General features: G+C 38.6%; 1 protein-coding gene across 1 annotated transcript in view; it reads right to left on the bottom strand.

Annotated features, from left to right (window-relative positions):
* Positions 1-13,336, bottom strand: part of dnah2 (dynein, axonemal, heavy chain 2) — a 521,611-nt gene that overhangs the window by 213,307 nt on the left and 294,968 nt on the right. The window contains exons 37-40 of the mRNA XM_039749646.1: positions 10,688-10,877; positions 6,059-6,239; positions 873-1,000; positions 289-441 (exon numbers count right to left, since the gene is read on the bottom strand). Of these exons, the coding sequence (XP_039605580.1) occupies positions 289-441; positions 873-1,000; positions 6,059-6,239; positions 10,688-10,877 (652 nt within the window). The remainder of the gene's footprint in view (positions 1-288; positions 442-872; positions 1,001-6,058; positions 6,240-10,687; positions 10,878-13,336) is intronic.

Here is a 13,336-nt window from a genome sequence, read left to right as displayed (position 1 = left end):
ACCCCGACACATGATTTGGCTATTTCTATCTAGCTAACCCTAACCCTAAGCCTAACCCTAACCCTAATTTCTATCTTAATGTACACTACTGTTCAAATGTTCGGAATCACCTAGAAATGTTCATGTTTTGCTCTATTTCATACTTCTCTATGCCTTTTATATTCTGGAATACATCAAGAAGAATTTTACACTCTGTGATTATGGGGATGGCCTGTAAAGGTGACTTATTCAGCACTCTACATCTATACACAATGTACCACACTTACACAAATCGATCTTTATACAAACCTCTTCATCAGAGACATCAGGCCTGACACGTCGCTTCTTGCCAGCATAACGCAACAAAGAGGTGAGAGCTCGGAGTCCAAAATCATAATGATCCTGCTTAGAGAGCTGCTGCACAGCCAGAGAATACAGGGTGAACACCTTCTTTGCCAAGATCTAAAGACAGAAAGCACACCATGTGTGAGAAAGGGAACCTTGAGAAAATGTACCCATCTTTCGATGTCACTAACACAAATCTAAATAAGACTAGGAATGGTCAGTGCTTGGAAGTAGTCAATGACACATTATTTTACGTATTTGGCACACTATATTAATCCCTAAGGAGAAATTGTCTTTTTGCATGACTTTATCTCTAATTACCTTTCTTTTAGAAAATCCCAGTACAAGTTGTGCCATATATGATACCCTACCAGGTACAATATGGCGGCTTTCAGCTTCTTGCTTACTACATTACTTAAATTATGTATATTAATAATTATTTTCCTGAGGTTAACAGTTTTCAAGTTCAGACTTTCTAGGATGTGTTAAATTCAAGCCTCGCGTTAAATAAACAACCGGTAATCCACATAACTTTGATGGCTTTCTACCTTGCAGTTATTGAAGCCTTCTCCAAAGAGAATGATCTCTGCAATCAGTGTGGAATCTGGAACAACCATGGAGATGGGCCTGAACATGGATTTAAGGTTATCTGGAAGCTCAGTACGGCCAGCATATCCTGTGAGGCAATAAAAAGATGGAGGCAAAGACCAAAATGTCTTTAGTGTTAGAAAATAACCATTTGATAAATAAAACCGGACATCACATACAGTAGGATATTAGAACATTATAACACTCTAGACGAGAACAGGCCATTCAGCCCAACAAAGCCAGTCTTATACACTTATTTCTTCCAAAAAAACATCAAGTCGAGTTTTGAAAGTCCCTAAAGTCTTACTGTCTACCACACTACTTGGTAGCTTATTCCATGTGTCTATCGTTCTTTGTGTAAAGAAAAACTTCCTAATGTTTGTGCGAAATTTACCCTTAACAAGTTTCCAACTTTGTCCATGTGTTCTTGATGAACTCATTTTAAAATAACAGTCTCGATCCACTGTAATAATTCCCTTCATAATTTTAAACACTCCAATCATGTCTCCTCTTCCTTTGTATAAACTGTATAGGCTCAGCTTTTTTAATCTGTCCTCATATTTCAACCCCTGTAGCCCTGGAATCAGCCTAGTCGCTCTTCTCTGGACCTTTTCTAGCGCTGCTATGTCCTTTTTGTAGCCTGGAGACCAAAACTGCACACAGAACTCAAGATGAGGCCTCACTAGTGCATTATAAAGGTTGAGCAGAACCTCCTTGGACTTGTACTCCACACATCGTGCTATATAACCTGACATTCTGTTAGCCTTCTTAATGTCCTCTGAACACTGTCAGGAAGTCGAAAGCTTCTCATAAGGTGTACATTTGTTTCTCTGACCTCCCATTGTGTATTCAAACCTAACATTTTTACTTCCTATGTGTAATACTTTACATTTACTGACATTAAATTTCATCTGCCACAAATCTGCCCAAGCCGGTATGCTATCCACGTCCTTCTGTAATGATATAACGGATTCCAAATTATCTACAGAGAAAAATAAATGAGAACATAAGGAGCTTTACAAACCAGAAGAGGCTATCAGACCCCTGTCCTACACTGACCTCTAGTCTAGGTTGTCACCAAGCCTTTTAGAAATCAATATTTAAAAGTACAATATAATGATAGTTTTGGAAAAAAGAGAAATAGTAACAAGTGGGTACAGCAATCAGCATCTCTAAAAAAGACCATTGTAACACAATATTAGTATTATTCTTTGTAGTTAACACTGAATATGTGACATCCTTTCTGTCTTTGAAATGAAGATGTAAATTATATCTAAGTCTACTCCTGAGAAAGCTGCTAAGGTGCCTATTTATTCTCTGCTAGTAATGCTTGCATTATTACTTCTCAAATTAATCATTATGACTACTACCACATTTTGCGGATTGCTGTTTACAGATCCTCTCCAAAACATGTAGAGAAGGAACTGAGACCAACCAAACACAAAAACTATGACATACTCAGAAATCCGCAGACTCTAGTTTATCTGTTCTCCCAATGGCTGTATGCACTTTTGGATACATCGGACAGACATGTTCGTTAGTTTAATTGGTGACCTAAATTGTCTCAGTATAAGGATGGCAAGTGTATGAGTGAATGTGGCCTGCTATTGTCTGGCACTTCATCTGTGGTTGATTTGTACTTTAAATTGCCGTTGCCATGCTGGCCTTCAGCTCCTGCCACCCTGAACTGAATTAAGTACTCTGGCCTTCAAATCACAGAATTCAAATAATGTTAGTTTTTACATAATGACAGAATGTTAGCTAGCATAGAATACTAGAGAATTATTGTGCTTTTCACTGGCCCATTAAGGGTATAAGCTAATGGCTCATTGATGATTATTGCTAACCAAAGCAATTCCGTTATTTTTGTGTGACTTCAATGTTCTCTGTACCAGTTACCATTTTAGTGACATCTTTATTTGTGACAACTTCAGACAAATTAGCACTACATTTTTATTTATCAATATACTTTAATTCTCCATGACACCCTCAGCTCGGTTTACTTCCATCATTCCTTTACAAAACGAATACTGCAAAATAACATTATTAGCATCATTCTCTAAGCACCTTTGGTATCTGTGTATTCTATGTATTAAGCCATTTTCTGATCTATGTTCATTAATCTGTACTCACAAACATTTCTACGGTCATAAATATTCAAGTGTTACTATTATTTCCTTGTTAAATTAAAAACAGTTTTGTCATTTATTCTACAATAATAATAATTTATATCCAAAAATTCTACACACTGCCTAGAGGATATGATGGATGTGACAGAAAAAGAAAGTGGAAAATAAGGCTACATTCACTTTACCAGGCCTAAAGTGCTCAATTCCAATGTTCTCCCTTAATGTCACACAAATCTGTTGTTTTCAGGACTGTATGGACACAGAAATCCGATTTGAGTCACTTTCATTCAGTATGTGGTACCAGACAGGGTACATATCCGATCCGATTCATGGCCTTACGATGTGAATGAGACCTGTCAGATTGGAATTCATGTGGCTTTTTACCTCTTCACGCGGGCTGAGCACTGCTGTCATCAACCAGCACCGACAGGGGGACAAAACAGCAATGAGAGCTACAGCAGTGACCACTGTCATGGTTCTACCTTTGCTGGCTCCTTTCTTGTATCCACACATCTCTTGGTGCCGCAGTGCCAGCAATTGGTGCACAAACAGCAAAAGCTCGCCATCTGGCTATTTTTTCACCTTCTGGACCTAATGAGGTCAAGCTGACAAGCTGTCTGCTATCCTCCAGAGCAAAATTCAATGCACTAGCTATTAGAGAGTCAATTTTTTTATTTTAATATTGTGAGTCCTCTCTCAAATATGACTTTTTTGTTGTTTGTGACGCATATAACTCATTCACAAATGTATCAATGTGTGCATGTGTGACGTGTGACAGGTGCATTCACATTACAGTTACTTTAAATACAAGTCACTTGTACTCATGAATGTGAACCGTCAAGATAGGCAAATCCAATCTGAGCTGAGCAATGAGGCTTGTAATGTGAACGTAACTTAAGAAATAGGTCATGTATGGAAATACAGTAAGTGAAACACAAAGTTCTTGTGCTCAAACAACAAGGTAAGTATGGCAAATAGTGTTAATTAAGGATCACTGTGGCTCGATCAACATGAAGACGTCAATCAAAATTACCCTAAAAATCAAACAAAAATGAAGGATGTCCCAAATAACCTGAAAAAAAAGGCAGATAACCTCCAAACTGATCTTGTTGCCACTTATGACTGTCCCTAAACCTCAAAGATAGAATATGAGCTGAATAAACATGGTGTTCATCATAAAATAGCCAGAAGAAATCCTATGCTCTTAAAAAAGAACTCTGCTCATAACCACAAAAACTTAAATCTAAAATTAAAATTTAGTTATTTGTTATGAGACGAGAGAAAAAGTCTCATTCAGAAAGACTTGTTAGGTGATTGGACCTGGAAATGAAGCTGTCAGAGATAAATAAAGACATAAAAATGAGAAATTAAGCAAAAATCAGTCACTGTCACTGTCAAAGTTCTTGACTAACAATGAATCTCATTTTCAGATACAACATGGCTATGACCCTGAAACAAATTCCAAAATAGTGCCGAAATGAAAGAAAAAAATGTAGGGGTATATAATATGAATTTTTAATAATTAATAAACATAAATAAATCATTTAATAACAAAAAGTGTTCAGACTGTATCAGAACGCATGGAGGGTACGCAGTTTAGCTTCACTGCTGAGAAGTTGTAATTCACAGTAATAGGAACGTATTTTGGATGCAATATCAGACAGAATAGAAATTTAGCCGAAAATAAATCCCCCCATATGACAAAAACCCTAATATCAGGAAATGTTCGAAGGACTGGATTTAGACTTAAGAAAGTTTGAGCTATAAATTGGGTAAGTCAATGTCGACCTTAAATGAAATGTTACTGCAAGACATATTGTAGGCCTCTCATGCAAAACCGCAGACAAGTCTAAAACAGCTGTGAAAGAATGCATGGATAAACATCCTCAAGGCAGATGTGAGGGTCTCATTAATAACTATAGGAAACAACTGGATCTTGTCATTGTTGTAAAAAACTTTAAATTAATGGGCTCACTCCATGTTAAAAAAAATAGTTATTAAATAAATACTGAAACAAATATACACATGAATGTGTGTGGGCGGCATGGTGGCGCAGTGGGTAGCGCTGCTGGAGTTTTCATGTTCTTCCCTTGTCTGTGTGGGCTTCCTCCAGGTATTCCAGCTTCTTCCCACAGTCCAAAGATATGCAGATTAGGTGCACTGGCGATTCTAAATTGTCCCTAGTGCGTGCCTGGTGTGTGCGTGTGTGTGTGTGTGTGTGTGCCCTGCAGTGGGCTGGCGCCCTGCCCGGGGTTTGTTTCCTGCCTTGCCCCGTGTTGGCTGGGATTGGCTCCAGCAGACCCCCCATAACCCTGTAGTTAGGATATAGCGGGTTGGATAATGGATGGATGGTGTCTAGTATGTGTGTATTTCTGATTAAATATCAAAGTCAGAAGATTCTGCTAATAATATTTGTCTAAAAATGCTTTCAAAGAGCAAAATATTAATCCAATACATAAAGCTGAAAGTGTGTTTGCCTGGTATGTAAATTCACATTGTTGAATCGCTCTCTGCCAAATTCTTCACACACCCCCTATTTGTACAGAAGACCATAGGCTACCTTTCATGCTGAACTCTTTCCCCATCAGGAACTTTATTTAGTGACTATATCCATACTTACTTAGAGAAGTGACCATAGGAAGAATTTTTGAGACTTTGCACCAGTACACAAATCTGCTCTCCATGGTGGGTTTGGAAAGGAAAATTTTTGTTTGAAATTAAAATTATTCCCCTTTGGAAAATTACTCAGAGACCATGCCTGAGGTTTATTCCACCTTAGGCAGTACCAGGTGCCCCCGTTAGTAGAATATATAGTTTTTTTTCCTTAATGTTATTCCAAATTTATTCAAAATTTGCCTCCATAAACATATTTTATTCTCTTAAATATTGTACTGTAACACTAATTGTTCACAACTTATTTAATAGCTTTTGTACTCTACTCTTTAAAAGAATATTGATGGTTGAAAATATGATTAAAACTGTAGAGTTGGGTTATTGTGCTCTAAATTAAACCATACCTGGGTTCATTGTGATGAAGATGCCGCATGACCAAACTAAATTAATCTCTCGACCCTCAAAGACAAAACGCTGAAGGTTAGCTGAGAGAGCTGATAAGATGGATAGGATCTGTTGTGCCACCACAGACAGCACCTCAATGTTGATGCGGTTGAATTCATCAAAGCAGCCCCAAGCACCCGTCTATTTAAAAAAAAAAAAAAAAAAAAAAAAAGAAATTGATTTTGTCCATCAAGTTAACCAAATTTCATTTTATAACATTGGTTTCATTAAATGACTTTTTCATTTCACTCTGCTATATTTGACTGAAAATGTTATTATAGGAAGCTCTAAGATGTGCCACAAAACAACCCTAACACACTAAGGTTCATTAGTCACATGAAACTCTATGGTTGTTGTTTCATTTAAATGCCTAATGCTTGTTTTGATACTAACCTGAATTGATGTTGGGCAAGGATAAAATAAAATGCACAACATGCAAAGAGGTCACCAAGGTGGCAGTTGAACAAAGAACACACCTTTGTCATTTAATTAACTTCAATCCCCTATTACTGTCCTTGTATAATGTCATGTATGATGCCATGCATAAAATTCACACTGAAACATGGTGTATAGACAAAACTGGAAATGTACGTACACACAAAAAATCCAGAAGCATAAAACCGTGCGTATACCAAGTTCCATGTATCCCCTGAATGAATACCAATGAACGTAAAATTTCATGCACACGCCGCCTACAGTCCCACCCTGACTCCTCCCAGAATTTATCATATTTGCATATGGAAATCAACATAAATAGCCCCTTTTGTTCAGTGCTTTGTTCAGTGTTAAGAATTTCAGTGGATACAAAGTGGAGGCAAGGAAAAACATACTATTTGTTGGCTTAAGCAGTGGTATAAGCAACAAAAGAAAGTTGATCGAATCATATAGAATGGCAGAAACATTCAAAAGTTCAAGTTCAGAAAGTCACACAGTGCCTGAAATAAAAAATAAATTGGTCAAATATCAAAGTTGACGTGACTTTGACATTAAGCCCTGTGCCAAGGACACAAATCCACATGGTGATGGTGATGGTGCTGCTCTGCCCAGTACGTCTTCAGTAGCTAACTGCTGCTCACGCAATTTCGCCTCAAAAACCGCCTGGTGATGCTGTTATGGGGTCATAAAATGCAATAGTGGATGCTGTAAGACAGGGGTCCTTAATCACAGTCCTGGAGGGCCGCAATGGCTGCAGGTTTTTGTTCCAACCCAATTGCTTAATAAGAAGCACTTATTGCTCAAGTAACACTTCTGCTTTATTTTAGTTGTCTCGCTCGTTAAGATTGTGAACCCTTACTGCTTATTTTAGACTTAAACAGCTGTATTCTTGGTTTTTAATTGCTCCTAATTAGCAATAACATGCAAATGAAATGCAGCATTTCTCCATTTAGCTTGTTACCATTTACACCTGTGTGTATTTATCATGCACTATTGGGTTTAATTAAAAACGTGGAAGGAAAGTGAAGAGGAAAAAGTGAAGGATTGAGAATCACCCATCCATTTTAGCCTTCAAAAGATTTGAATGATATTCTTAGATAGGGGAAGAAAATGTAGGATATGAGAATTACCTGACATAGCAGAGTTAAAGCACTAACAACCCATGAAATTAAATTATTGCCAAGAATTGCTTTATAATTAAACAACTGGGTTAGAACAAAAACCTGAAGCCACTGCGGCCCTCCAGGACTGTGATTGAGGACCCCTGCTGTAAGAGGTGTGGCCAATGAACTAAGGAATATAAGGGCTGTACTATGTGATATTGACCAAAAATTAAAAGAATTGGTTAAAAATAAATGCTGCATTTGATTAACTGTTTTTACATTCTGCTAATTATATTCAAATGAAATTGTAACACATTCTGTTTTGGCGAATCATTTGGTGGGTCAGGGTCAGTTTCATCATACTGCATCTCTACAGGTACGGGCAAGCAACGATTGTGTGCCACATTATGCAACAAGCTACACGCTTGCACAATGCGATGCACATTCTGTGCACTATAGAACAGCACATTAATAGAATGTAAATGCTTTCTCTTTACATAAGAAAATTCATTCCCTGAAGGTGCCTTTATAGCATGGCATTGGTGCTGAGTGCCACAATGGATAGATTCTCTGCTGTTCACATGACTCTTTCAGGTGACTCGCTAGCCTTAAAAGAACTGCTTGCCTTTTGCCGCACTAGTTGGAAAAAGCACCTGCGACTGTGCAGAGCTGCCATTTTTATAGGTTTTCCAGCTGTAGACGATGTAAAGCCACCTCATTCCTTTGGTGATTCATCCCTTGCCGATGTAACTTGTCCAGTGCCTTGACCAGTTGACTGCTCTGATTACATTTGGAAAACCGGATGTTGCTGCGAATTGCATTTTGATGTTTGCCAGTTCAACCACAGTATAAGGAAATCTTATATACCTGACTGACAAGCAGATAATACCTTCCTACACAGATGGCTTGGCGCAACTCAGTGATGTCTGTGAAATACCTGATCATCAGCAAGTTCACGTTGAAAAGCTACTGTGGCTAAAAACCCCGAGATTGGACAGAACTTGCAAAGAAGCAGGCAGAGCACAATTTCTCAAAGTCTGCCTTTGTAAAGCTTGCGCCAGGTCAGCACAAAGCTCCAAGAGCTATCGACTTAAAAGTCAGTCATCATCATCTCTAAATATGCACTCTCTTCTAATTCTTCCATTTGCAATGTTTTCTAACAACGCTAAACCAGCAATGGTAATTGGAATAGTTCCATGCACCATTGCATTGTTACAGAATGACTGCAACTAAGTGAATTAAATTTCTAAATGATATGCAATTAATTTCGGTGTATTTGATAAATGCTGCATCATGGATACGAATATGAAAAAGAAGGGAAAAGACACACAAACAGTAGCACTGCGTTGACTCCAGGTGCCACCAGTTTGCAAAACTGAGCAGAAAAGTGCGAATGCAAGGTGTGAGAATGCTGTGAAAATGTGTGTGGCTTTATGCAAAGTTTAGTTTTTATACATCTCGAAGCATGAAACAGGCGTACACAATATTTTTGTGTGTGCGCACCATTTATACATGAGGCCCCAGATGCCAAAAAATTTGTAATGGAAAGACTTTCATTAATATATTGGAACTATTAGGAAATAATGCAAACAAATATTGTATGTCTTATCATAACAGAAATGTTACAAAAAGAATTGATACAAAGGACGAATCATGGGGGGAGATGGCAACTTCTGACCAAGGCTCACCAAGCTAACAACACAGCCTCTCTTAATGTCAGAGAATCACCAGGCAACGCGCCAAGGGAGGGAAAGACAAAAGAAAGAGACCATGCTGCTTGTTTCTGGTGGATACCTGTCTTGTCTTGGTTATTGTATATTCTTGCGGAAAGTATCCCTTACTAATTAACTATTCTACTATATTAACTATATATATATTAACTATATTTGTGAAGTTTAAAGCTTTATTATACAGCTTGAGAATCTGTATTACTTAACATCGAAAACTTAACAAGAACACATTGATGCTGGCTTTTTGTCTGCCATTGCTCCATCCTGGGTACTGTGTTAAATATATATACAAAAGTTAATGCTCGAAAGTAAGTGCACAATGGCACACATTTAGGCACTAAGTCCAAGGTGTTGTCCATGCAAATACTTACAGATGTGTACAAGCCTCTTGGAGGACTGAATGCAACCCAGATGAAGATGAAGAAGAAGACACTAAATTTATAAAGTGCTTTTCAAGATACTCAAAGAGCATTACATACAAAGCTACTACCAATGTATGGATTATGCGACAGCAGCCATTTCTGTTCCAGTACATCCAGCACACATTAGTTATTAGGCGATGAAGAGATGAGAGAGATAGTTAGCCAATTAGAAGCTGTGGATGACTATGAAGGCAGAATGACCGGGCTGGGAAGGGCAAATTAACCAGCACATTGGCAAACTCCCTACTCTTTATGAAAGATGATCAGGGATCTTTTATGACCCCAGAGAGTTAGGATTTCTGTCTCATCTGAAAAAGACACCATGTTTACAGCACAGTGTCCCAGTCGTTGCACTGGGGCATTGGGATCCACAATCCACTGAGTGTCCCCTGCTGGCCTCATCAACACCTCTTCCAGCAGCAACCCAAACCTTTCCTAGATGGTCTCTTAGTTTCAGGTGGATTACCTGATCCAATGGGCATGTGGTATGGCTGCTGGCTAAAGGTGTATTGATACATATGTCTAGGCCGGGATTCAGATTTCTGTAGTTGTGAAGCTGCATAGCTAACATTACAGCTCTGTGAAAAGCATATGACTGAGATATACCCAGTGAATTTAAATTAATTTAAATGACATAAAATTATTTTTATTAAGTAGGGTCACAGTATTTCTACCATGACTACATGTATTTATGTATAGAGGTCTATATTTTAATGTATTGGGTACCTTCTGACTAACATACTATATGCCCAGAGAGTAACGCATAACAGATCAAAATGGACAGATGGACATCTTTACAGTAAAAAGATTTGGATGTAAATTTGGTTGAAAACATTGCTCTTCCAATCTGGATCCTAGCCATTATAGTGTAGTTCAGGGTCCTGCTTATGACCGATTACCTGAGCCAGTCCTGAGTACATTCGGCCCATGGATTTGAAGTCGAGCCCCTCTGAGCAATTGACGACAATGACATACATTCCAAGAGCCTTTCCTAAGTCTTTCACCGTTTCTGTCTTCCCAGTGCCTGCTGGGCCTTTAGGAGACCCTCCACGGTGTAGGTGCAGCGCTGTGGTTAAAGTCATGTAGCACCTAAAGGAAGGGCAACAGGAAATCTTCATGTCAAATGTCAGGCACATATAGCAAGTCAAAAATGTACATATTAACAAATAGTTTTATTCAAAAACTTAGTAAAGTATCATAGATGTTAACATAGTTAAAGAAAAAAAGCAGTTTTATTTTTTTAAGTAATTGAACATTTTTGTCTTCCCTACCCAGAGTTAGTAGTGAAAGCTCTTAACAAATTTGAGAAGAGCTGACACCAACAATGCTGAATAATCCATCCATCCATTATCCTACCCGCTATATCCTAACTACAGGGTCACGGGAGTCTGCTGGAGTCAATCCCAGCCAACACAGAGCACAAGACAGGAAACAAACTCCAGGGAAGGCGTCAGCCCACTGCAGGGTACACACACCACACACCAAGCACGCACTAGGGACAATTTAGGATCGTCAATGCACCTAACCTGCACATCTTTGGACTGTGGGAAGAAACCGGAATACCCGGTGGAAACCCATGCAGACACGGGGAGAACATGCAAACTCCGCGCAGGGAGGACCTGGGAAACGAATGCTGAATAACTGCCTTCAGAAAATTGCATTTTCACATGAACACTTTATTTTGAATGCAGTTGTTTAAAAGATATTTTTCTTCTATTTAAGATAATTTCTTTAACAAGTATGAGTTTGAGGGCATGCAAATTAACACACATCCTTAGAAGTAGAAGAACCTGTGAACCTGCTTATCCAAGCAGTTATCTAATTAGCCAATAACATGGCAGCAGCGTGATACATACAGTCATACAGATACAGGTCAGAAGCTGCAGTTAATGTTCTCATCAAACACCAGAATGTGGAAAAGTGTGATCTCAGTGATTTCAACAATGCCAGATAGGCTGGTGTGAGCATTTCTGTAACTGCTGACCTCCTAGTCTCTACAGCTTACTGAGAATGGTGCAAAAAATGAAAAACATCCAGTCAGTAGCAGCTCTTTGGATGGAAATGCCTTGTTGATGAGAGAGGTCAGAGGAAATTGGCTAGACTCATTCAAGCGGATAGAAAGGCTACGGTTACTCAGGTGACTAGTCTGTACAATTGTGGTGAAGAGAAAATAATCTCAAAATGTACAACATGCAGAACCTTGAGGTGGATAGGCTACAACAGTAGAAGAAAACGTTGGGTTCCACTCCTTCCAGCCAAGAACAACAGGCTGAGACTGCAGTGGGCAGAGACTCATCAAAACTGGACAGTTTCAGACAGGAAAAACAATGCGATTTCTGCTAAGGCACTTAGATGTTACAGTCATAATTTGATTCCGAAAGCATGGATCCTTCCATGCCACCTGTCTTGCAGGTTGTAGTGATGGTGGAGAACTTTTTTGCCACAATCTCACAGCCTATTTGAATATTGCTGCTGACCATGTAAATCCCTTCATGGCCACAATGTATCTATCTTCTAATAGCTACTTCCGGCATGGTAATGCACCATGTCACAAAGCAAAAGCACCTCAAAGTGGTTTCATGAATGTGACAATGATTTTAGTGATCTTCAGTGACCTTCCCAGTCACCAGATCTGAATGCAATAGAACACCTTTGGCATGTGGTAGAATAGGAGAGTCACAGTATGAATGTGCAGCTGACACATATGAAATCACGTCAGCATGGACCAGAATCTCAAAGAAATGGTTCCAAAATCTCATGTGATCCACACAATGAAGAGCCAACACTGTTTTCAGCGCAAAAGGAGCCCCTATTCAGTATTAGTGTAGTGTTCCTAATAAATTGCTCAGTGAGTGAACATTTTCCTTAACAGAAAAGTTGCTACACATGATGATTTTTTTTTTTTTTAAAAATTCATTTTTTCAATAGTAGATAGTCTACTCTAGACAGTAGAGCACTTTAAAAAACTGCTGAAAACACATTACTTTAACATGGCATTTTTATAACTTCACTTTAACTTAATACTGATACCCTGTATGTTCAATTCATCATAATAACTATTCATGGTGGCTCCAAAATCTATACTGACCCCTACTCTCTCTTCTGTTTCTTTTTCCGGTTTCTTTGTGGTGGCGGCCTGCGCCACCACCACCTACTCAAAGCATCATGATGCTCCAACATTGATGGACTGAAAGCCAGAAGTCTACGTGACCATCATCATCAAGTCCTTCCATGAGAACCCTAAATACAAAGAGGACTGTTTGATTTATGTTAGGTAGAATGCCCAGAGGGGACTGGGCGGTCTCTTGGTCTGGAATCCCTACAGATTTTATTTTTTTTCTCCCGCCTCTGGAGTTTTTTTTTGTTTTTTTCTGTCCACCCTGGCCATCGGACCTTACTCTTATTCTATGTCAATTAATGTTGACTTATGCTTATTTTTTATTGTGTCTTCTATTTTTCTATTCTTCATTTTGTAAAGCACTTTGAGCTACATTTTTTGTATGAAAATGTGCTATATAAATAAATGTTGATTGATTGATTGATTGAAT

The sequence above is a fragment of the Polypterus senegalus genome, chromosome 3, assembly GCF_016835505.1.
Source record: "Polypterus senegalus isolate Bchr_013 chromosome 3, ASM1683550v1, whole genome shotgun sequence".
In the NCBI taxonomy this organism is placed as follows: Eukaryota; Metazoa; Chordata; class Cladistia; order Polypteriformes; family Polypteridae; genus Polypterus; species Polypterus senegalus.
Note: the sequence above shows the minus strand (reverse complement) of the source record. Positions and strands in the feature narration are given on the sequence as shown.